The sequence below is a fragment of the Sinohyriopsis cumingii genome, chromosome 11 (assembly GCF_028554795.1).
Source record: "Sinohyriopsis cumingii isolate HCF-2022 chromosome 11, ASM2855479v2, whole genome shotgun sequence".
In the NCBI taxonomy this organism is placed as follows: Eukaryota; Metazoa; Mollusca; class Bivalvia; order Unionida; family Unionidae; genus Sinohyriopsis; species Sinohyriopsis cumingii.
In genome coordinates, this window is record NC_142971.1 from 40,736,183 (window position 1) to 40,761,238 (window position 25,056).

The following is a 25,056-nucleotide window of genomic DNA, read 5'->3' on the forward strand; positions in this document are numbered from 1 at the left end:
TATGAGTCTTTGGTATGACTCAGCTGGTGTTTGAACCTGCGAGGCGGATGCTCTAACCACTTAGGTTACCAAAGCAATCCATGAAAAATTGCGATTTGATTGAAAATGTTAATCAGTACGGCTTATACCCATGTGTAAGTTGGATAGAACTGCATAAACACAAATGATGTGCTGGCAGAACTAGATCTATGGCTTCTAGGCCTAATCAGTAGAACAAACAGCATAGATCATAATTTGCAAGTGCATTATGTAATGGCAGATCAGGATACATGTTGCACGCAGTTTGACCTAAAACTTGTATACAAATATTCACAGTAATTTGTGAAGACTAAAAACATAAATGTACTAATTAACTAGTTCTTAAAGTATATAATTACCAACGTGCTTCAACATTATTATTAATGGTACTGAAACATAAAATGTTGTCCTTTATTGGCAAGTACCATTTTCATAGAGTTTAATTATATAAAGGAATTAAGTCAATGGGTTCTTTATGTGTGCAATAAGCAAGTCTCCTTTATATAAAGGTTAATTATATAAAGGAATTAAGCCAATGGGTTCTTTATGTGTTCAATAAGCAAGTGTCTTTTATGTAAAGGTCAATTATATAAAGGAATTAAGCCACTGGGTTCTGTGTGTTCAATAAGCAAGTGTCCTTTATAGGGTTGTTTCATTGTATTTCTGACAGAACAAAACAATCTGTATAAACTTACAGTGCTACAGAATATTTCTTGCAAAAGTCATAGTTGTAAGAATTACTACAAAAAAGTCAGGAAAGAATGTCACTTATGTAAAGATTCAAACTTCACTCAGAATTACAGTAATATATACTGGCAGATTAGACATTGTATTACAACAAAAACTGTATCCACAATCAGTAACAAATTCTTAAAAGAGACAGTATGGCCAAAGTGTGGGAATTGTGGCAAAACATCTGGTCTCAATTTCATCAACATAAGTTTTGCAGCAAAGTCTAGACTTCAGACATGACTAGTAGTTTTTAGTGACTCAAGAACAGAAAAATGAAAAATGTAAACAATTAATAGGACTGACAATTCTAAAATATTTTACTCATCTTCTGAGAAAATTCATCTGGTTCTAATAAAAATATGTAAGATATTTCCCCTATTCCATTTCTGCATCAGTCAACCTGATTACATATTCTCTGTGGCATACAACTGAAGGAAGTTCTCATCCCTTACTTGAAATAAAAGAATTATGAGTATTTTCTACCAAAATGAATTTGTAAACTTTTTTTTAATTTTATATATTAAACTTGGTCCAATATTTCTAAAAGTAAAAACATAATGAACCTAACCATTCTTATTTTCTCTGCAGAAAAACATAACAGCATCAACTGGTATAGTGTGAAATACTGACACATTTAATTCATCGTTTGATACCAATAATAATATTTAAATCTCTTTCTTAATGCCGTTAGTATAACATCATTGATAAGATCATGAAATGCTACACAATTTAAAAATGATGCATATATTCTGCTCAGCAGGTTTGTTTAAATTGATCGCCTTCTAGGATTATGAATTTGCAACACCCACCAGTTTTAATGTTAATGTTACCCCAAGCCAGATGAGTCACGATGACTCGGAAGTTAGTGTGCCTGACTCATGACTGAAAAGGTGCAGGTTCAAATCCAGCAACTGAATCAGCCAGGGTTGACTTTCACGGTAGTATATCCTTGTACAAGTCACTCCAACTGCCCAGGAACTTGTGTTGCAGTGACATTAAAAACCAAACTAAACCAAAACTGCAATATGGCCATTCTGTATGGATCACACTTCTTTCAAATCGGATTAAAACTGTAGTATAGTATATAGGATTTTTGTATCGATTTATTTATTACATGTTTTGACTGGTATCGGGAAACTTGCAATACTGATTAATGCCCTCTCACAAAAGCATGAGTTGTAATTACATTCATATAATGAAGAAATGTCACATTATATACGAACAAACTTTTCATATAATTACAAATATAACGACTAAACGAAGAGAAAGATCAGAAAGAGAATAGTGAGGGGAAGCAGTGTAAATCATTTACATCATTAGAATCTTCAGAATACTGTTAAAATAATGTCTAATATAACTTCAAAAGACCAGAGATAATCATAGTTTTAATTTTTAGTGTTCAACCTGAAACACCCACACGAAAATGACAGCCGAGTAGAAGGGGAGTTCCTAAGAAACACTATTAATCTACGATTCAAGTGAATCGTGATTACATTGTTCATACAGCCTTTGAGAATTTTCTTCAAGGACTTCTAAAAGTTTTCATTAAGTTTTCTTGCACTTGGAAATTGAACTTTCTATGTGTTTTATTGTTTAGCATTAGAAAAATAGGTAAAAATGTTGAAGAAAAACATGAAACTAAACCACTGCTGTAGCTATATGCTTTGTTAAGTAATGGTGCCATGTGCATTTAAATCCACCTAATTGCATTTATTTCATCATTTGGAAAATATACAAGTAACATATCTGAATTTAAAAAGGACTTTTCAAGAATAAAACAAACTTCTTTGAAATTCAAGGAGTTTTCATGGCAACCACTAAAATGCAAGATTTTTGTTGTTGTAGGGGGTGTCTAGAAACCATAAAGAAAATTAACAGTAATGACACATATTGAATTAGTTTCCTGAGGAATACGTTTTTCACTGACATGGTAACTTTGGAAGTAAAGAATGATATTTAAACTAATTTGTGGGAGTGGGGTTATTCATAATTTTGTCTGACATTGTACATGTAAAATACATGATATTTAACTAATTTGTGGGAGTGGAGTTATTCATAATTTTGTCTGACATTGTACATGTAAAATATATGAAACAGAGCAGGTCTTGCTGATGACAAAGTAATATCAAAATACATTTTATGGAAATTGTTATATTCATCACAATTTTCCACAAAATCTTAGAATAAAAATACAAATTGGATGGGTTTGCAAATAGTATGTGCATATGCTTATATCATCCTTCTTTGCATTTCAGCCAATCACTGGATTATAGATTTCTTAAACAAGGCTTCTAACATCACTGAAACAAGGCTTCTAACATCACTTTAACAAGGCTTCTAACATCTGTAAAACAAGACTTTTAGCACCACTTAAACAAGGTTCCTAATATTACTTAAACAATCTTCAAACACTACTTAAACAAGGCTTTTAACATCACTGAAACACGGCTTCTAACATCACTTAAACAAGGCTTCTAACACCACTTAAACAAGGCTTCTAACATCACTTAAACAAGGCTTCTAACATCACTTAAACAAGGTTCTTGACATCTGTGAACCAAGACTTTTAGCATCACTAAAACAAGGCTTTTAGCACCACTTAAACACGGCTTCTAACATCACTTAAACAAGGCTTCTAACATCACTTAAACAAGGCTTCTAACATCACTTAAACAAGGCTTCTAAAATCATGTAAACAAGGCTTCTAACATCACTTAAACAAGGCTTCTAAAATCACGTAAACAAGCCTCGTAAAATCACTGAAACAAGGCTTCTAACATCACTTAAACAAGGCTTCTAACACCACTTAAACAAGGCTTCTAACATCACTTAAACAAGGCTTCTAATATCACTTAAACAAGGTTCTTGACATCTGTGAAACAAGACTTTTAGCATCACTAAAACAAGGCTTCTAACATCACTTAAACAAGGCTTCTAACACCACTTAAACAAGGCTTCTAACATTACTTAAACAAGGCTTCTAACATCACTTAAACAAGGTTCTTGACATCTGTGAGACAAGGCTTTTAGCACCACTTAAACAAGGCTCCTAATATCACTTAAACAATCTTCTAACACCACTTAAACAAGGCTTCTAACATCACTTAAACACGGCTTCTAACATCACTTAAACAAGGCTTCTAACATCACTTAAACAAGGCTTCTAAAATCACATAAACAAGGCTTCTAACATCACTTAAACAAGACTTCTAAAATCATGTAAACAAGGCTCCTAAAATCAATGAAACAAGGCTTCCAACATCACTTAAACAAGGCTTCTAACACCACTTAAACAAGGCTTCTAACATCACTTAAACAAGGCTTCTAACATCACTTAAACAAGGTTCTTGACATCTGTGAACCAAGACTTTTAGCATCACTAAAACAAGGCTTTTAGCACCACTTAAACACGGCTTCTAACATCACTTAAACAAGGCTTCTAACATCACTTAAATAAGGCTTCTAACATCACTTAAACAATCTTCTAACACCACTGAAACAAGGCTTCTAACATCACTTAAACAAGGCTTCTAACATCACTTAAACAAGGCTTCTAACATCACTTAAACAAGGCTTCTAAAATCACGTAAACAAGCCTCGTAAAATCACTGAAACAAGGCTTCTAACATCACTTAAACAAGGCTTCTAACACCACTTAAACAAGGCTTCTAACATCACTTAAACAAGGCTTCTAATATCACTTAAACAAGGTTCTTGACATCTGTGAAACAAGACTTTTAGCATCACTAAAACAAGGCTTCTAACATCACTTAAACAAGGCTTCTAACACCACTTAAACAAGGCTTCTAACATTACTTAAACAAGGCTTCTAACATCACTTAAACAAGGTTCTTGACATCTGTGAGACAAGGCTTTTAGCACCACTTAAACAAGGCTCCTAATATCACTTAAACAATCTTCTAACACCACTTAAACAAGGCTTCTAACATCACTTAAACACGGCTTCTAACATCACTTAAACAAGGCTTCTAACATCACTTAAACAAGGCTTCTAAAATCACATAAACAAGGCTTCTAACATCACTTAAACAAGACTTCTAAAATCATGTAAACAAGGCTCCTAAAATCAATGAAACAAGGCTTCCAACATCACTTAAACAAGGCTTCTAACACCACTTAAACAAGGCTTCTAACATCACTTAAACAAGGCTTCTAACATCACTTAAACAAGGTTCTTGACATCTGTGAACCAAGACTTTTAGCATCACTAAAACAAGGCTTTTAGCACCACTTAAACACGGCTTCTAACATCACTTAAACAAGGCTTCTAACATCACTTAAACAAGGCTTCTAACATCACTTAAACAAGGCTTCTAACATCACTTAACCAAGGCTTCTAACATCACTTAACCAAGGCTTCTAACATCACTTAAACAAGGCTCTAACATCACTGAAACAAGGGTTTTAACATCATTTAGACCTGGTAAAGAAGCTGTACAAAGGTTACCAGTATCCCCTTCTAGTTACCATACAACTAACTATGTGGAACCATATGTCCTTTACTCTCTTCACACCACGGAAACTGAAATGAACTCAAGTCATTCAAGTCACTGGTAGGCTCCAGAAAACTGTTTTTAACATACAGTTTCATAAATCAAATCATACATCTTCACTCTTTTCACACTATTGAAACTGGCAATGAACTCAGTCATGAGTCACTGGTGGGCCCCAGAAGACTAATTATTGTTAACATACAATTACCTAAAAGGAATCATGCATCTCCACTCACTTCACAACATGTAAACTGGCAATAAACTCAGTCATGAATCACTGGTAAGTCACTAAGTCAAAGAAGACTCGCTATTATTAACAAATTAAGATGCTGGACTGATCCATATACTTATGGATTGGCTAGAATTTAAAGACTGATCTGTACTGTTATGGACTGGTTTGAATTTAAAGACTGATTTGTAAAATTGTTGACTGGCTGAAATTTAAAGACCAATCTGTACAGTTATGGAATTGTTTTAATGACTGAGCTGTACAGTTATGTAATGGTTTTAAAGACTCATCTGTACAGTTATGTAATGGTTTTAAAGACTTATCTATACAGTTAGGAATGGTTTTAGATTGATATGTACAGTTATGGAATGGTTTTAAAGACTGATCTGTACAGTTATGGATTGGTTTTAAAGACTGATCTGTACAGTTATGGATTGGTTTTAAAGACTGATCTGTACAGTTATGGATTGGTTTTAAAGACTGATCTATACAGTTATGGAATGGTTTTAAAGACTGATCTGTACAGTTATGGATTGGTTTTAAAGACTGATCTATACAGTATTGGATTGGTTTTAAAGACTGATCTGTACAGTTATGGATTGGTTTTAAAGACTGATCTGTACAGTTATGGATTGGTTTTAAAGACTGATCTATACAGTTATGGATTGGTTTTAAAGACTGATCTGTATAGTTATGGAATGGTTTTAAAGACTGATCTGTATACTTATGAATTGGCTGGAATTCAAAGATAGCCTTATGTGCATAATGCAAACAAATTTGCACAGGAAAAAGTTAAATTGTTTGATTCAAGAAAAGAAATACCACAAACGGTGAACATGTTTGCTGCTGGGAAAGGAAAGCAACAGTTGTACAAGAAACTGTATACAAACTTGTTTTCTCTTTTTTATTAAATTTACAATCTCAATGAGAATGACAAATAAAAGAAAGAGTTGTGATTCACAACACAGGTTGCAAAATGGCAAGCTGATATGACCAAACAAACAATAGTCATTCAGAAAATGACAACCAAAAGTCTCAATGGGTTTCTGTGTGCTACACGCTGAAACAATATTCATCTCTTCTGGAACTGTCACATCTTACAGGCAGTTTGTACTGACATGATATGATGGAAAAGAAGTTAGTGCAGTCACACCAACGACTTTAATATTTGGAATCAAAGAGGAAACTCAGCTGATGATGTGATTAGGTTTTTCAAATAGCAAAATTATATATCTATATACATACTGTATAAATTTGCTTGTAAGATGAGTCCAACTGTAAATTGTACAGACCCAGATCTGCCATCACATAATGCACTGGCAGACCCTGGCTATGAAGTTTGTTAGGAGTAATCAGTAGAACAAACAGAATAGACCCTGATCTGCAGGTGTATTATGCCACAGCAGATCTGGATCTTTGTTGTTTACAGCTGGATTGGACTTGTAAGTGAGTACATATGTAGATATTGCAAAGACTGTTCTAATCTGCCATATTGTAAACAGCTACTTAATCATAATTCCAGTGTTGAATATACATTGCATACAGAAACTGTGACTGTGAAAACTTTGATAGCAAATGGTTATTATACAAAGAATTGATCAAATAAATTAATGTTCACAAAATCTTTTTGTATAAGTAAAGAAAACAAATATCAATTTTTATTTAACAAGGTCATTTTTACTTTTTACTTTACGTGATATATGACATTTTCCATGTATTTTGTGTAAGTAATTAATGCTATGATCAAGTCTGGACAAAATTTTGTCATACGTGAATCTTCATATATATGGAGTTTCTGTGCTCCTTGTACACACATGTACATGTCCACATCCAGTTTCCCCTTCTATTTCTTTTTTATCCCTATCTTTTCAGTTCATTAGAAGAGTCTAGAAAATTCTATAAATAGATTATGAAAGCAATCTGTATTTATGACAAAATAGGTAAAACTCAAGCACATGATTAATTAATAAAAACTGAATACCTTTATTTTGTGTCAAATGATTATATACATGATGATCCCAAGGCTCCCGACCTTGGTACTGTTACAATTCAAGAAGTAAACTGGGGAAGACAGAAAAAGGTATCAAGGGGAAATAAGTCTTCTATACTTTAAATGGACAGTAGAAACTGAGTTGTGTTTTCTTGTTTTGTTGATGTTACTTAAAATACTATTATAAATATGAACATTTCAGCAACAACAAAAAAAAAAAAGAAAAGGAAAGGAGTGTGCACATTTGTAAGACAAATACCTTTTCCAACAATTTATGATAAATTATATTGATTCTTTTACATACTATAACATTGGAAATAAAACTTGAGGATTTGTGTCTTGGTTAGAAATCTATAATATTAATTTTTAGCAAAAATTATTTGTTAAACAACAGTTTTTGGCAGATTGCTTTAACAAATGACTATTACTCCCCCTGACTTGAGGCCAAATACTTAAACAAATGGCTATTACTACCCCTGGTTTGAGGCCAAATACTTTAAGACATGGCAATTACTTCCCCTGACTTGATGGCAAATACTTTAAGAAATGGTGATTACTCCCCTTAACCTGAGGCAAAATACTTATAGAAATGGCTATTACTACCCCTGGTTTGAGGCCAAATACTTTTATGTACTGTTTGTGATGGCTTAAAGACAGTATGAATTATTTATGGCAATAATCAATTCACATTTAAGCATGTTGAGGGCATATTTCAGATAACATTTTCATGAAGAACAGATCTTGTGCTAATATATATGCTAATATATATGCTGGTGAATAATCTTCACTAGTTAATTCTTTGCAGGGTATCAAATTCTCCGATATAAAAAAATCTCACTAAAACTTACACAAATAAAAATACATGTACTCAAATAAGTCATTTGACCTTCTTTTCCAGTCAGAAATAAGAACGCTGAAGATAATTTTATACATTCCTGTCAGAATAATTGGGATCTTTTATGTGACATTTTCATGAAGTAGAGCATGAAGTCTTTGCTCAAATACATCACTAGCCCGTCTTTGCAGGTCAATTTCCCTCTCAAGGGAGTCAATGTTTTCCAGCAGAGAAGGTTCACTGAAGCTCATGGTAATATCAATCGGTTCTGACACACTGAACCTTTTACTAGAAAAAGGCGATACCACTGGTGAACTCTTCAAATGAATACTTGGAGTTTCAAACCTGGGAAAATCAGCTGAAACTATATTTTCAGTATCAATATATTGTAAATCTCCTTCTTTCAATGCACATTTTAAATAGTTCTCAAAAAAGTCGGATTGCCTCCTTTCCGACTGGAGAGATCTGACAAGCTCTGAAGAAGTCTTCTGAACTTCTGGTGTACATTCTGGTTCATACGTAGAGATAACCTGGATTCTTTGAGCAAGTTCTTCTTCAACTTCCTCATCCTGGTTTTCATGGGTCTTTTCTATTGCTTGATGAATTGTGGTGTCCATGGTAACCAAGTCTGAATGATAAATAGGTTAATCAGTTTTCAAGAGTGTTCAAATTTAGTAAATTTAGAGAGAACTAGAAATGTGTTGCCTCGTCACAGTGTCTGACATGACCTAAATGCAAGCCTTAATCAAGGTGTGACAGACAGACAGACAAATGAACAAAGATAACACAAAATACCCCAACCACCATCATGGATGGGCATACAAATAAATTAGCAAAAATGTTAATATTCACATGATACTGATATAGTTTAATAAATTATGCATATTAGCCATGTGCAATTAGCTAATCTTTTGATTGTGCTAAATGTGCTGAATTTACTGAACTTGCAAACATTAGCAGCACTAAAATACAGTTTCATTCAGTTTAATCAAACTGCCAGAGGGGCAGCCAAGAACTTTTGATATGTGTTCAGATATGTGGGATTAAATTAAACAGACTTCTAGTATGTAATGATTCACAGTACACTGACATTACACAGATCCTCCATTGGACTGCATTGGAACTTTTCTAATCTTTATGAGTTCCGGTATTCTGTTCCATATATCAGACCATATCCCCATTTACAATTGCAGGCTCGGGACACAGAAATGGCCCGATGCGACCTTTAGCACATCATAAAATGTGACTGATGGAGGCAGCCATTTTTGCCCTTGGATGCATCCTGTGCTGATGTTCCAGCTGAGAAAGTCATGGACTTTTTTAAAAAAAAAAACTGCAGTTTATATAAAAAAATCAGACTTTGTATTTTAATAATTTTACCCTCTATTTTGTTTGTTGTGCATGCCTATTTTTCAATACTTAAGCTTACTCAGTACTATATTTATAGGTTACTTCATTTGTATGGGAAAATATGAACAAGTTTTGGGATGGAATACTGCACGACCTTGGGAGTGCAGTATATCCTTCTGACAAAACGAGTTCATATTTTCCCATACAAATGCAGTAACTTTTTTATTATATGCTCATTTTTTTATTCTACCAAACGTTTAATTATATAAACAAAATACACTACAAGAAACAATGCAAATTAATGAATGCCGTATTCCAAACTAAATACACAAGCACAGATTTGCCATTACACAATGACATCATTATTAATGCGCACATAACTCTGCCCAGATACATTTTTTGAACTTAGTCGCGCACTCGACATAACTTTCAAAAGAAAATGGCGTTTCTAGTTAAAATTGAAATTTGCAGTCATATTGTGAATGAATGCGCATTGCAACAACTTTTCCATTTGATCTGGAATGAATATATTTTGGGATTTTGTTTCAATTCGACGAAAGTTTGTGATTTTGGACTGGATTCATCTGTGCAAATTATACATGAAATATATTGGATTTAAGGGGCATGGGAGATGTGTTTCTGCTTCTGTCATCGAATGTTTGAAATCATAATGTGGGAAAAATATAAAGTCTTTCAATTGCAATTATCAAAAAGACACTATGGAATTTAACACTCATTTCATTTTGAGTGCAGTAAGGAGGATGCAATTGTACTTATCATTGAAATTACAGCACACTTTCGAAATGTGTAATGCAGATTGAAAACCTATGACATGGCTCATGTAATTCAGATTTGCAGAATTAAGAAAATACATTTTGAGGAAATTCAGGATGTAAAACTGTAAGGATATTTTATTTTGCCATTTTTATCACCAGCTAAAGAAGACAGTATATGCTTTGTCACTTGTATGTTATTTGTAAGGACCTTATCTTCCATCTTTTCTATAACGTAGCTAGCCTAAATCCGTAACATTGTATCAACGTGGAATGTGCCAAAACAGTTTTTTAGCAGTCCATGAAACATGTTTTAGTTCATTCAGAAACAAATTTAAACAACCACAAAGTAAAGAGCCTCTTACACGAGTGTACATGATTTGTGTACAAGTGCTGGCATCTGTGTCCATTGTTTGTTTACAATAGAAAGTAGTTCCTTTATGCACGTGAATGCTATATGGGTATTGTCGCGTGCGTTCAGTATCGGGGAATACTGAACGATTCTGACAATGTAAAGTTATCGGGGAAAAAAATGAGCATATAATAAAACCACATTGTGCTGATATGCCACCAAACTCTATAAATATAAACCTACATTAATAAAAGACTGATAAGTAGGAAAGTCTCTTGGCATGAAATTTCTTATCCAGCATGTTTTGAAATACACTCCTACATCGACATAAAATAAAGTCAAATGCAAAATTTCTCAATTTTCTGAAAGAGGAAATTCCCATCCTTTCCAAAATCAACAACCGCCTAAATAAAACATGCCTACGATAGTTTCATGAAACTTTGTGTTCGATTTATATTGCAAATAAATTGTATCCAATCATCAAACTTCATGGTCTGTACCTAAACTGTACCCAATAAATTAAATTTTAACATAATTTCCTAAAAGTCACTCATGAAAGATAGGTCACAGAGACCTCTCTTTGCAAACAGTGTTCTACTTAAGATGCATTCCAATAAAAAGTTTCAAGAATATAGGTAGGAAAGCAGGCCAAAATTCCAGTTGTCATGGACTGAGTGCAAAAACTTGTCACAATGACCTTCTTTTAGTTGTATGAGTGTAAACTATTCAAGATGCATATAATCTACTTTTAATGAATTAGCATGAACAAAGCTTTAGAAATAAACTTAAAACACAAAATTTAATTCAAGTCAGTGAATCATGAAATATGGGTCTTATAACACAGGGCCAGGCACAAATCCCATTTTCTTCTTCTTGAAAATACCAAACAAATTTCAACCCTATCTTTTGAACATGAATTCAAACATTTTGTTCAGTTTTCTATATAAAATAACTTTCAGCGCATAAATAACAATATTCAATGATATTTTAATCCAAAATTGTCAGCATGTCTACTGTTGGCAACAGTTTAACAAATATACGCCAATTAAATGTTTAGGCAAGTGAAATTCCTATTTTAGTTGCATTTTTTATTCAGTTACAGTGTAAATGTCATAAATGCTATATACCCTCTTGTATTTCTGAGAACCTAATGAAGTGCAGAATGTTTTAATCTCCAGTTTGCAGAAGTGTTTGTTGTAATGTTACAATATATCAAAAATTAGATCCACTCTGAATTACAAAATTAATTACGTCTTCAGGATCAAATCAAATGAACTGAGTGGAACAAATTAATAAAAAACCTAAAAGACATGTAAATCCAACCTGTGTAAGAACTAATGGTCATGATACTGTGTCAGATCAACACATTTCAACTGACCAGTTGCACACAGTTATATACAATATCATGTAGTCTCTAACATTAATTAGTGGTTTAACCTACATATATGCTCTAACATTAATTAGTGGTTTATCCTACATATATGCTCAACAATAGCTAGTGAATCAAACGAAAGGAGTAATCAGTGCATGGAAAGATTTGTTTCACAGACACAATTTATTATGTAGCAGCAAGTTCCAAAGTTGTTGTTGTTGTTGTTGTTGTAGGGTTTAACGCCATTTTTCAGCACAAGATAGGCTATACATGGCAGCCAGTATAACTGGTGGAGGAAGAACCCTGGAAAACCCCGGGAAGAACCACTGACCCACGATAAGCTACTGGCAGGCTTTCTCACGTACCAACGTTAGCCGAGGCTGAGACTCGAACTCACGCAGACACAGGTGAGATGGTAGTGATCCGTAACGGTGAGCGCTTTAGACCATTCGGCCACTCGGGGCCCCTCCAAGGTTAGTTGTTAACTTAAAATTCCCAGAATGGCACAGGTTTGCTCCACGAGCAGAAGAAATTTCACTACTACTTGCAATGAAATTGTGGCAACAATAATCTACCAATAGAATAATATTTTTCAAAAAATGAGTTTCAAGTGACAATTGTTATTGCACAAATAAAATGTCCCCTGCATTTTAAGCAAAGGAAGTTTCGATTTGTCATGAATCAACAACAGAATTCAAAGATATCCAAATTCACATGCAAAAAGCAGTGACATAATACACAATGTTTTTGGAGGTACACATGCTGTGTCTTGAAACCTCTTGACATAATGTTTTAATGATATTTCTAAGGATATTTCAAAGGCTGGTTATCTTGAAAATAAAGGTAATTTTACAGAAAAACGAACAAGATCATTAGAAAAAGTATTTTACTTACAATTATTCCCAAGGTAATATAAAATGAGTATTAAACCATTTAATAGCCCCCCACCCCTACATCTTTTCATTGTTGATGGTCTGAATAAACCATTTAACAGTCCCCCACCCCTACAGCTTTTCATTGTTGATGGCCTGAATAAACCATTTAACAGTCCCCCACCCCTACAGCTTTTCAATGTTGATGGCCTGAATAAACCATTTAACAGTCCCCCACCCCTACATCTTTTCATTGCTGATGGCCTGAATAAACCATTTAAATCCCCCACCCCTACAGCTTTTCATTGTTGATGGCCTGAATAAACCATTTAACAGTCCCCCACCCCTACAGCTTTTCATTGTTGATGGCCTGAATAAACCATTTCACAGTCCCCCACCCCTTTATCTTTTCAATGGCCTGAATAATATATCCTTCTTAAAATTAGCAGTGGTCCCTTGGTAACTTACACCCTCACTTAAACTGTATTCACTGTTTTTGGACCCCATCAGTTAAAGACAGAGAGGATGAGGTTTGTTATCTGTTAAGATGCATCTCTTCAATATGGTTCAGGATTCCAGGTATAACTATGCATTCAGGGTGCACAAATTTTGAGTTTAATGGATGCAAAAACTTAACAAAAATGTACAAAATTAATCCCATCCCAGGGGATATGCGAAATGAAACCCGCTCTAAATTGCTGCCATTGATCTAGGAAGAAACAATGGTTGAGATGGAGTAAGGCAGTATAAATGTATATGCTTTGACAAATGCAGACAATGCTGTCAGACCAGGTAGTACATAATTCTCCAAGAATTTAAAGATGCAAGCTGAAAATAATGCTAATCAGACAGCATTGTTATCTCCTTTTGGTAGGCACTGTTATCTCATTTCTGTCAGCATTGTTATCTCATTTCAGTAGGCATTGTTATATCCTTTTAGTAGGCATTGTTATCTCATTTCAGTCAGCATTGTTATCTTATTTCAGTAAGCATTGTTATCTCAATTCAGTAGGCATTGTTATATCCTTTTAGTAGGCATTGTTATCTCATTTCAGTCAGCATTGTTATCTTAATTCAGTAAGCATTGTTATCTTATTTCAGTAAGCATTGTTATCTCATTTCAGAAGGCAAAGTTATCTCAATTCAGTAGGCATTGCTATCTTAACTCAGTAAGCATTGTTATCTCATTTTAGTAGGCATTGTTATCTCATTTCAGTAGGCATTGTTATCTCATTTCAGAAGGCATTGCTATCTTATTTCAGGAGGTACTGTTGTTCATTTCTGGGGATTTGTCCATATCTAGTGACCTAGTGATGTTGCTTACCCTCAAGATCTTTCTCTGTTTCCATTCTCTGCCAACTCTCAGGAGCTTCAAATCTCTTCAACTCCTCAGGGTCATAGGCAATTCTCAGCTGTACATCCTGTCACAGAAATTAAGGAGGATTGCTCACGAAATGTTGAAGCATTTAACTTTTTAAAAATATTTATGCAACATAGCTAAGAGTCGAAACAATTAAAAATCACTTAAAAATTGATAGGTAAGAGCAATTGTTGGCACTTCTCTAATTTGAAATTCCATCTTTAAGTAATTAACACTACAGTGGGAAAAAGTATTCTGTACCCTGTTACTGAATGTTCATAAAATAATGTCTGAATGAGTATTTAAAAATGCATCAAATCTGCATGGGTTGAAAATCACAGGCTTTTATCAGTTACACACTAAATAATGGTGAATGAAGGTCTTCAGTATGACAGAATTTTCAAAATCACACTGGTTTTCTGCAAATGAATGCCTTAACAGCCGATCTGTGGCAGGTCATAAATCACCAGTAATTTTTCAAGGTCTCAAACATTTTTCACTGACTTTATTTTGTTCTTTCACAGAACCGTAACTGTGATTACTAAATTACATCAGCCTTTAACTTCTTTATTATTAAATATGAGACAGAAATTGCATCCACATCATATTACACCCAGTTCTTTGACACACTTAGACAAATGACATCATACTGATGACATCACAGTAAAATCAACAGTATAATAAATGTTTATGGCTCATGGACACACTTAGACAAATGACATCACAGCAAAATGAACAGTATAATAAATAACATTTACAGCTCTTTGACACACTTAGATAAATGACATCATACTGATGACATCACAGTAAAAGGAATAGTACAGTGAGCTGGCAAGCTTTCTCACATACCCACAATGTCTGAATCCGAGACTTGAACTCACACAGACAGAGGTGAAATGGCAGTGATCCATAATGATGAGCACTTCAGACCACTCGGGGGTCCCTAGATAACTGACATCATATTGATGACATCACAATAAAATGAACAGTTCAGTAAGTAGTGTTCATATCTCCAACCCACACTAAGGTAAGAATGACTTACTGATGAGAAATCAAAATGAACTGTACAGGAAGTAGTGTTCATGACTCTATGACACACTTAGATAAATGACATCATACTGATGACATCACAGTAAAAGGAACAGTACAGGAAGTAGTGTTCCTGACTTTATGACACACTTAGGTAAGAATGACTTACTGATGAGAAATCAAAATGAACTGTACAGGAAGTAGTGTTCATGACTTTATGACACACTTAGGTAAGAATGACTTACTGATGATATCAAAATAAAAGGATCAGTACAGTAAGTAGTGTTTAAGGTTCTATGACACAGGTAAGAATTGCTTACTGATGACATCACAATAAAAGGATCAGTACAGTAAGTAGTGTTTAAGGCTCTATGACACAGGTAAGAATGGTTTACTGATGACATCACAGTTAAAGGAACAGTACAGTGTTCATGGCTCTATGACACAGGTTAGAATGGCTTACTGATGACATCACAATAAAAGGAACAGTACAGTAAGTAGTGTTCATGGCTCTATGACACAGGTAAGAATGGCTTACTGATGCCATCACAGTAACAGGAACAGTATAGTAAGTAGTGTTCATGGCTCTATGACACAGGTAAGAATGACTTACTGATGACATCACAATGAAAGGAACAGTATAGTAAGTAGTGTTCATGGCTCTATGGCACAGGTAAGAATGACTTACTGATGACATCACAATAAAAGGAACAGTATAGTAAGTAGTGTTCAAGGCTCTATGACACACATAGGTAAGAATGACTTACTGATGACATCACAGTAAAAGGAACAGTATAGTAAGTAGTGTTCATGGCTCTATGACACAGGTAAGAATGGCTTACTGATGACATCACAGTAAAAGGAACATTATAGTAAGTAGTGTTCATGGCTCTATGACACAGGTAAGAATGACTTACTGATGCCATCACAGTAACCGGAACAGTATAGTAAGTAGTGTTCATGGCTCTATGACACAGGTAAGAATGACTTACTGATGACAACACAATAAAAGGAACAGTATAGTAAGTAGTGTTCATGGCTCTATGGCACAGGTAAGAATGACTTACTGATGACATCACAATAAAAGGAACAGTATAGTAAGTAGTGTTCAAGGCTCTATGACACACTTAGGTAAGAATGACTTACTGATGACATCACAAAAAAGGAACAGTATAGTAAGTAGTGTTCATGGCTCTATGGCACAGGTAAGAATAACTAACTGATGACATCACAATAAAAGGAACAGTATAGTAAGTAGTGTTCATGGCTCTATGGCACATTTAGGTAAGAATGACTTACTGATGACATCATAGTAAATGGAACAGTATAGTAAGTAGTGTTCATGGCTCTATGGCACAGGTAAGAATGACTTACTGATGACATCACAATAAAAAGAACAGTATAGTAAGTAGTGTTCAAGGCTCTATGACACACTTAGGTAAGAATGACTTACTGATGACATCATAGTAAATGGAACAGTATAGTAAGTAGTGTTCATGGCTCTATGGCACAGGTAAGAATGACTTACTGATGACATCACAATAAAAAAACGGTATAGTAAGTAGTGTTCATGGCTCTATGACACAGGTAAGAATGACTTACTGATGACATCACAATAAAAGGAACAGTATAGTAAATAGTGTTCATGACTCTATGACACAGGTAAGAATGACTTACTGATGACATCATAGTAAATGGAACAGTATAGTAAGTAGTGTTCATGGCTCTATGACACAGGTAAGAATGACTTACTGATGACATCACAATAAAAGGAACAGTATAGTAAGTAGTGTTCAAGGCTCTATGACACACATAGGTAAGAATGACTTACTGATGACATCAAACTAAAAGGAACAGTATAGTAAGTAGTGTTCATGGCTCTATGACACAGGTAAGAATGGCTTACTGATGACATCACAGTAAAAGGAACATTATAGTAAGTAGTGTTCATGGCTCTATGACACAGGTAAGAATGACTTACTGATGCCATCACAGTAACCGGAACAGTATAGTAAGTAGTGTTCATGGCTCTATGACACAGGTAAGAATGACTTACTGATGACAACACAATAAAAGGAACAGTATAGTAAGTAGTGTTCATGGCTCTATGGCACAGGTAAGAATGACTTACTGATGACATCACAATAAAAGGAACAGTATAGTAAGTAGTGTTCAAGGCTCTATGACACACTTAGGTAAGAATGACTTACTGATGACATCACAAAAAAGGAACAGTATAGTAAGTAGTGTTCATGGCTCTATGGCACAGGTAAGAATGACTAACTGATGACATCACAATAAAAGGAACAGTATAGTAAGTAGTGTTCATGGCTCTATGGCACATTTAGGTAAGAATGACTTACTGATGACATCATAGTAAATGGAACAGTATAGTAAGTAGTGTTCATGGCTCTATGGCACAGGTAAGAATGACTTACTGATGACATCACAATAAAAAGAACAGTATAGTAAGTAGTGTTCAAGGCTCTATGACACACTTAGGTAAGAATGACTTACTGATGACATCATAGTAAATGGAACAGTATAGTAAGTAGTGTTCATGGCTCTATGGCACAGGTAAGAATGACTTACTGATGACATCACAATAAAAAAACGGTATAGTAAGTAGTGTTCATGGCTCTATGACACAGGTAAGAATGACTTACTGATGACATCACAATAAAAGGAACAGTATAGTAAGTAGTGTTCATGACTCTATGACACAGGTAAGAATGACTTACTGATGACATCATAGTAAATGGAACAGTATAGTAAGTAGTGTTCATGGCTCTATGACACAGGTAAGAATGACTTACTGATGACATCACAATAAAAGGAACAGTATAGTAAGTAGTGTTCAAGGCTCTATGACACACATAGGTAAGAATGACTTACTGATGACATCAAACTAAAAGGAACAGTATAGTAAGTAGTGTTCATGGCTCTATGACACAGGTAAGAATGGCTTACCGATGACATCACAGTAAAAGGAACAGTATAGTAAGTAGTGTTCATGGCTCTATGACACAGGTAAGAATGACTTACTGATGCCATCACAGTAACAGGAACAGTATAGTAAGTAGTGCTCATGGCTCAATGACACAGGTAAGAATTACTTACTGATGACAACACAATAAAAGGAACAGTATAGTAAGTAGTGTTCATGGCTCTATGGCACAGGTAAGAATGACTTACTGATGACATCACAGTAACAGGAACAGTATAGTAAGTAGTGTTCATGGCTCTATGACACAGGTAAGAATTACTTACTGATGACATCACAATAAAAGGAACAGTATAGTAAGTAGTGTTCATGGCTCTATGACACAGGTAAGAATGACTTACTGATGCCATCACAGTAACAGGAACAGTATAGTAAGTAGTGTTCATGGCTCTATGGCACACTTAGGTAAGAATGACTTACTGACAACATCATAGTAAATGGAACAGTACAGTAAGTAGTGTTCATGGCTCTATGATACTCTTAACAACTAACATACTATATTTTCCTTCAAACATTCAGAAATAAATATGTAAACTAATTGGATCAGTTTTGTATATGTTACAAAATACATGTATATATCAATCATAGTGGCATAAACAAATTAAGGTAATTCCATAAACATTAATATACAACAATATGGGTATATTGAAAATTCAGTTATTATTTTTTTTGTAGCAGTACTTGCCATATATACACACTTATAAGTCAAGTCCAACTGCAAACAACATAGACCTGATCTGCCATCACATTATGCACTAGCAGATCAGAGTCTGTGTTGTTTGTTCTAGTTATAAAACAAACTCCATAGGTCTAGATCTGCTATCACATTATGCAATGGCAGACTTGAGACTCAGCAGTATGTAATTGGCTTAAAAGCATGTAAATATGTTAGATTGCATAATAGGCTTCAATAATTCTCACTGCTGGATCATTATTTGTTGAACCTTTCAATTTGTGATTTGTAGCAACAATGAATTCCACAAAAACTGGTAACCCACAAATGAAGAGTGACATCATTGTACATATCAACTGTAAATATAGCAAATGCCAGTTAGTTCAGAGCAAATGTCAGTGAGAGCTTATATATATATCATGATACATAGTGTAAGCTTTCTATTAAAAAATGTAAAATCAAAACAGGACTAAATTTTTGAATGTTTGCCATCTCTTATGGAAGTAAAATAGTCAATTTCTTAATACCAGGTCCAAGATTATGTACAGTTTTATGCAACTGTTTTCCTAATACATTACAAAGGAATATTAGATCATCATACCTCCTTGGTATAGTTTGGATCCTTTGCATCTAAAGTCACCAGTCTGTAGTCTATACATGCAGCAATTATATCTACCCAGGGGACATTGGCACATGTGGGTTCACACCTGTTCTCACCTTCCAGCAGGTAACAGGTGTCCAGAAAGTCCTCCTCCACTCTCTTCAACAATCTCTTGATTCTGAATAAAAGCATTTTCTCTTTATCTACCTGTCCATCTATGGATTTAACTGACTATAATCCTACTAGGAATCCAAAACATTTTTTTAAGCTCTTGGATGAAATTTTTCCTGAAAATGGATGTGGCAGCCATATATATTTGTAAATTTAATATAAAACTGTTCAAAGGACATGTAACATGTTGTGACAAAAAAGACAATATTTATATCATGTTAATAGTTCCAGATTAGCTGCTCAATTAGTACAAGAATTAAGCTTCCACAGTTCACTGGTTTCCTTCGACTTGTTCCCTGTCATACTTTTGATTAAAACATGGTAGTTACATGCTGGGACAGGCTAAGTATTCCTAAAAGCAAATTATTTATAAAAATCATTTTTGTTCTTAAAAATAACTATACTATATAATTTCAGCCAAGAGTATTTTGTTCCACTCTTGTGTCTTTAGAAAGTAATTATTAACTGACAACAAGTAGATTGACTAGCTTCAAAATATTTAACACTGATGGACATTGTGCTGAAGTCGAACAGTGAAGTTTTATTTGATCACGTCCCACAGGGAGGATGATAATAACTGCTAATTGTTGAAGCTAGTATTCTCTCATTCTAAAGGTACCAGCACACAAGATACAATATACAAGAAACATGGTGTAGGGGCTGATGTATAGTTCAGATTTTTGGTGCATCATTCAATTTTAGGTTTCTTGTTAATTCCAGGAGACAGGCATTGACATCACCTCTGTCTTGTGCTATGGAGTGTTTAGACAACTGGAGAAAACATACTGATCAAACAATCTTGGTCAGTGACACATCTGTTTAATGTCTGACAATGAATATGTAAAGAAGACCTAGTCACCTCTGAATTAAGCTTAGTCAGCAACATCTTTATTGACTGTCCCACATAAATGAAACAATCTATTTATACTAGATACCTTTAATTTCCTTTGTTAAGGTGTATGTTTGACAATTTAATAGATAAACAAATCAAAGACAATCTGATGTAATGATAGTCAAGTTATCCTATGAATAATGTCATGTTTGTCAAAAGATATGCCTGTAAAAACCTCTGATCTGCAGGATATGTTCATCAAATACAATAGTTTCAGCATCTCTGCTACCTATCTGCCTATACGTCAATCTCTCTGGGGAGGGAGGGAGGGAAGGAGAGAGAGAGAGGTGACATTTCATTTCTCTGCTGCTTGCAAGCCTTTATAAAAATTAAACAAAATCAAATGACTTGCTTTCAGACTATTACTTAATTTGTACAACAATGCATTCTGATACAATTGGATGCTATTTAAGTTTTTAACTGCAAAACGTATGTGTCCTCTTTGTATTGCACTTTATTAATATAGTTTGGCTCATCACCTTTACTTATAATGAAAGATACTAATTATCTAGGGGGATATAAACCCTTCAACTAATGCCATGGAATACAGCATCTGTTCTATACAAATTTCTTAATTTTAATTAGCTCGGATGACTCAGTGTAATTACCTGGTAACTAGCTTGACCCTTGCTGAGCTGCAGTCATCACCTATCACTTCCTTGACATAATCCCAAATCTCCTCCCCTATTGATGACCAGGCCTCAGTATCCAAGGGAGATAACCTTGTAGGCAGGACCAAGGAGTGTAACACCACAGATAAATATTCCAAATGGACTTCACTGTTCCAATGAGCAGGTGGAAGATCTGAAATATAAATACACAACATAAAGACAGTGGCTATTAAAATGTAAATCAATCTATTTCACAAACATGTTGTTTTTTTATTTGCAAATTTTGCCAGACAAATAAATTAATGCCAATTTTTTTATTGAGTTCAATCACAACGATGACAATCTAGTTCAAGTTGTTTGGTTGGTGGGTTTAATGCCATTTTTAATAGGCTATACAGGACACCAGTATTTTTGGCTGAGGCAGAACCATGGAAAACCAACCAGAATAAGTTGAGACTAGTGACTTGTTCTTCTCTTCAAGGTGGTAGTAAATGTTGTAACAGCCTTCCCTGCCAATCAATTTCCAGAAATCAAGAAACACTGTAAGGGTAAGACAGTTTGGCTGCAATATAGATGTTTACACAAAAAGAGGCCCTAGAGAACATAATATTGCTCACTTGGCATACACGGGTCTAAAACGCAAATGCAGTAAAAAGGCAGATGCCCATCTTAAGATCATTTCCAGCTATTTGGTAGAAATAGGTGGCACTGTATCTGACATATTTAACTGCATTCCAACTTTGAATAGCGGTGAATCAGAATCCTTAATAATAATATGAAATGTACTCCAATTACATTTGTTCTGATTCAGCATGGCAGTTTTGCAGAAAATGTTTGGTTTGGTTTTTGTTGTTGTTGAGCTTAACACAAGTTTTCAGCTTATGGTGCTAGCATAATTTTGGTGGAAGAAGAAACGGCAGGGAAGACCCTTGGAAGAACCACTGACATATACAAAGCTCCTGATAAGCTTTCTCACATACCCATAATGGCTGAGCTGAGACCTGAACTCATGCAGATAGAAGCAAGATGTGTAAATGATCTGTAAAGCTGAGTGCCTGTGACCACTTGGCCACTTTGAGCCTTTTGTTCTGTTATAGTCATTCTTATATATACAGCAAAGCACCTGCTATAGCATGATGTTCCTGGTCCACAGCTTGACATTGTGTTACAAAACACATGCAAATGTGTGACAAGCAAGTTAACTGAAGAAAATGATGCATGTGTCTTGCCTTGATGTTACAAATTCAGGTAAGGGGGATTATAGGAATGGGCACAGAGCTACACAGCTATCATCTAAAATCAATGCATATTAAATGAGAAATAGTAAAACACAATGATTGATTATTTACTGGTTCATATCTAATTCTTTACAGGGAACAATACACTAGTATAAACATGTATAGCTGCTAAAGTAACATTACATGTACTCCCCATCTATCTCAGTGTATCCAAAGCTCCATTTAAAATGTGGAGCATGTTATTTCAGCATGGATCATGGCATGTCTGAATTCAATGCACAAACATAATCAAAAACATAATATAAAGATTAAAAAAACCTGTACAATTCAGTATGTATGCATGTGTACATGTTGAAGCCACTAAGTTATGTCTGTATACATTTGAAATTGCAAGAATTTCTTTTGCTTGATTCCAAATAAATCTGAATTCAGCATATAATTCCTTCAACTACTGCATAAATAAATATTTACAAACAAAACAGTACTTTATGGGGAATGAACAGAGATCACAGCCATACATCTTCAAATATGTAATCTGGAAAATAGGCAAGTGATGGTGGGAGTTACATTCACTTGCCCTAGAAATGCCATCTCTAGTCTTCCAAGGTATGTGACACAGCTTTTAGATAATAACAAAGCTGAAGAATTGTCTTCATATACCAGGAAGCAACTTCTGAAAGGGAAATATTTTCACTCCTGCAAATCAAGCAGAAGTTGTGATTCTGCATTCTTATGAAGCTGCTAAACAACCAGGAAGATAACTTGTTGTGCCATGTCTATAGGCCATATGAGGTCTATAGCTGGTCCATTTTAGGAATAAAGATCTCTGTGGCAAAAGCTGGAAAAAGTGAACTCTGACCTCTATCTCACCAGATGGATAATGTCATCCAAAAAACAGTTTCGCTCATATGCAATGCTTGCTGTGATCTGCCCTAACTTAATGAGCTGAAATGTGTGGAAATATCATTCAATCTTGGGTTAATTCCTGCACTAATGTTGTCCATTCCCTCTTTGTGAGGCATGATGATGCAGGATTTCCCTTGATGCACTAGTATGGCCTTTTTCAGGTACAACTTCAGAGCTCTCACTGGTTCCTGTAGATGATCATGATATGAAGTGTCCACAGCAGACAGGTTTCCCAAAAGCCAGATTTCCCATAAGCAGGAGCCTATTCTTAGCAATGAAAGTTGGGTGGTCATGAATGACACTCACCCATCCTGTCAGAACTGCAGTAAATTTGGGTCACCTGATAAAGCAATTATTTTGCTCATTCTGCCTGCCGTTGCTCATTCTGCCTGCCATTGCTAGTGGGAGTAGGAAGCAAGTCTTTTATGAGAGGTGAACCAATGAAGCCCTCAAGCTTGGCTCAAACGGTGTCTTATTCAGTCAAATTAGTACCAATGATAGCTTAATCCCTCAAGAGTGGTTCCAACCATACCTTATCCAGCCAGGTTAGTACCATGAAAGAATTCAATTTCAGCAGAGAGCCAATGCCTTTAGACATGTGAGATTGAATTTTGCCATAAGATTGAACAGGTCTTTGTTTTTTCAGGTATACTCTCTTTCACAGCATGTTGGAGATCAAGGAACAGTAGCATTCGATCATGACTGGCACTAACTGTTTCTTATCAAAGAACTACAGTAGGTAGCTAGCTAACTGAGGTATTGATGATCACAGCAGTACAATGTTTTCTACTTTGGGGGCTTGTCTATGTAGTTCTTCGACTGGATTATGGATAAAGAGTTACAACAGTATGGCTGTGACCTTTGCTCGACTTGTGATGAGCTTTCAGAGAGGTAGAAGTGGTGTGCTCTGCATCTTCTGTGCCAGTTCTATGTTTGCAGCTGCTATCAAGGCACTGACCAGGATGTGGTGAGCAGCTCTGTTTCAGACTCATAAAAGTCAAGAAACACACTACCATGCATGTTCTGTGGGACTCCAGGTGGGTGATGATAAACTGTTAATTGCCTTTTGGAAGATTGTCACTGACAACATGTCCAACACAGAACCCACTGCCACAATGTTCTGCACTGCTGTTGTATGTTATTAAATGGCTTTCAGTTCATGCGTAATGATTAGGGTGTTGACATCCCCAAGGCTGCAATGTCTCTGTCTATTGATGGGGTGTCCATGTGAAAATCTGGAGTGTTGCAACTTGCCTAGACTGAGATATTAAATGAGTCAGCTTCTTTTGATCTCAATCTCACTCAAATATAACCAATTAAGACTGGCCACTGAACCCATGCATTATCAGACATATTGGTTTCACCAAAATAGGTTTGTTATGTTGAGGCGTTGAGGGTGGATCCAGGGTTGTTGCTGTCGCTGACCATGAAAACTTGGGTTGCTTGGCCAATGAGACTTCTGGGGTGTCATGCCCTTCGAAAAGCAAATCACTGACCAGTGTCCCCCACAAGACTCGCAAAGGAGGTTGATTTG

General features: G+C 35.1%; 1 protein-coding gene across 2 annotated transcripts in view; it reads right to left on the reverse strand.

The window, feature by feature from the left end:
- Positions 1 to 6,383: 6,383 nt before the first annotated feature.
- The window catches only part of LOC149787988 (germinal-center associated nuclear protein-like), a 157,204-nt gene continuing 138,531 nt past the window's right edge, over positions 6,384 to 25,056 (reverse strand). For both annotated transcript variants that reach the window (XM_089974266.1, XM_089974265.1), the window contains 4 exons: positions 21,376 to 21,571; positions 19,705 to 19,882; positions 14,362 to 14,458; positions 6,384 to 8,946 (listed from right to left, as the gene is read on the reverse strand). In XM_089974266.1, coding sequence (XP_089830392.1) covers positions 8,441 to 8,946; positions 14,362 to 14,458; positions 19,705 to 19,882; positions 21,376 to 21,571 — 977 coding nt within the window. In that variant the 3' untranslated portion in view covers positions 6,384 to 8,440. The remainder of the gene's footprint in view (positions 8,947 to 14,361; positions 14,459 to 19,704; positions 19,883 to 21,375; positions 21,572 to 25,056) is intronic.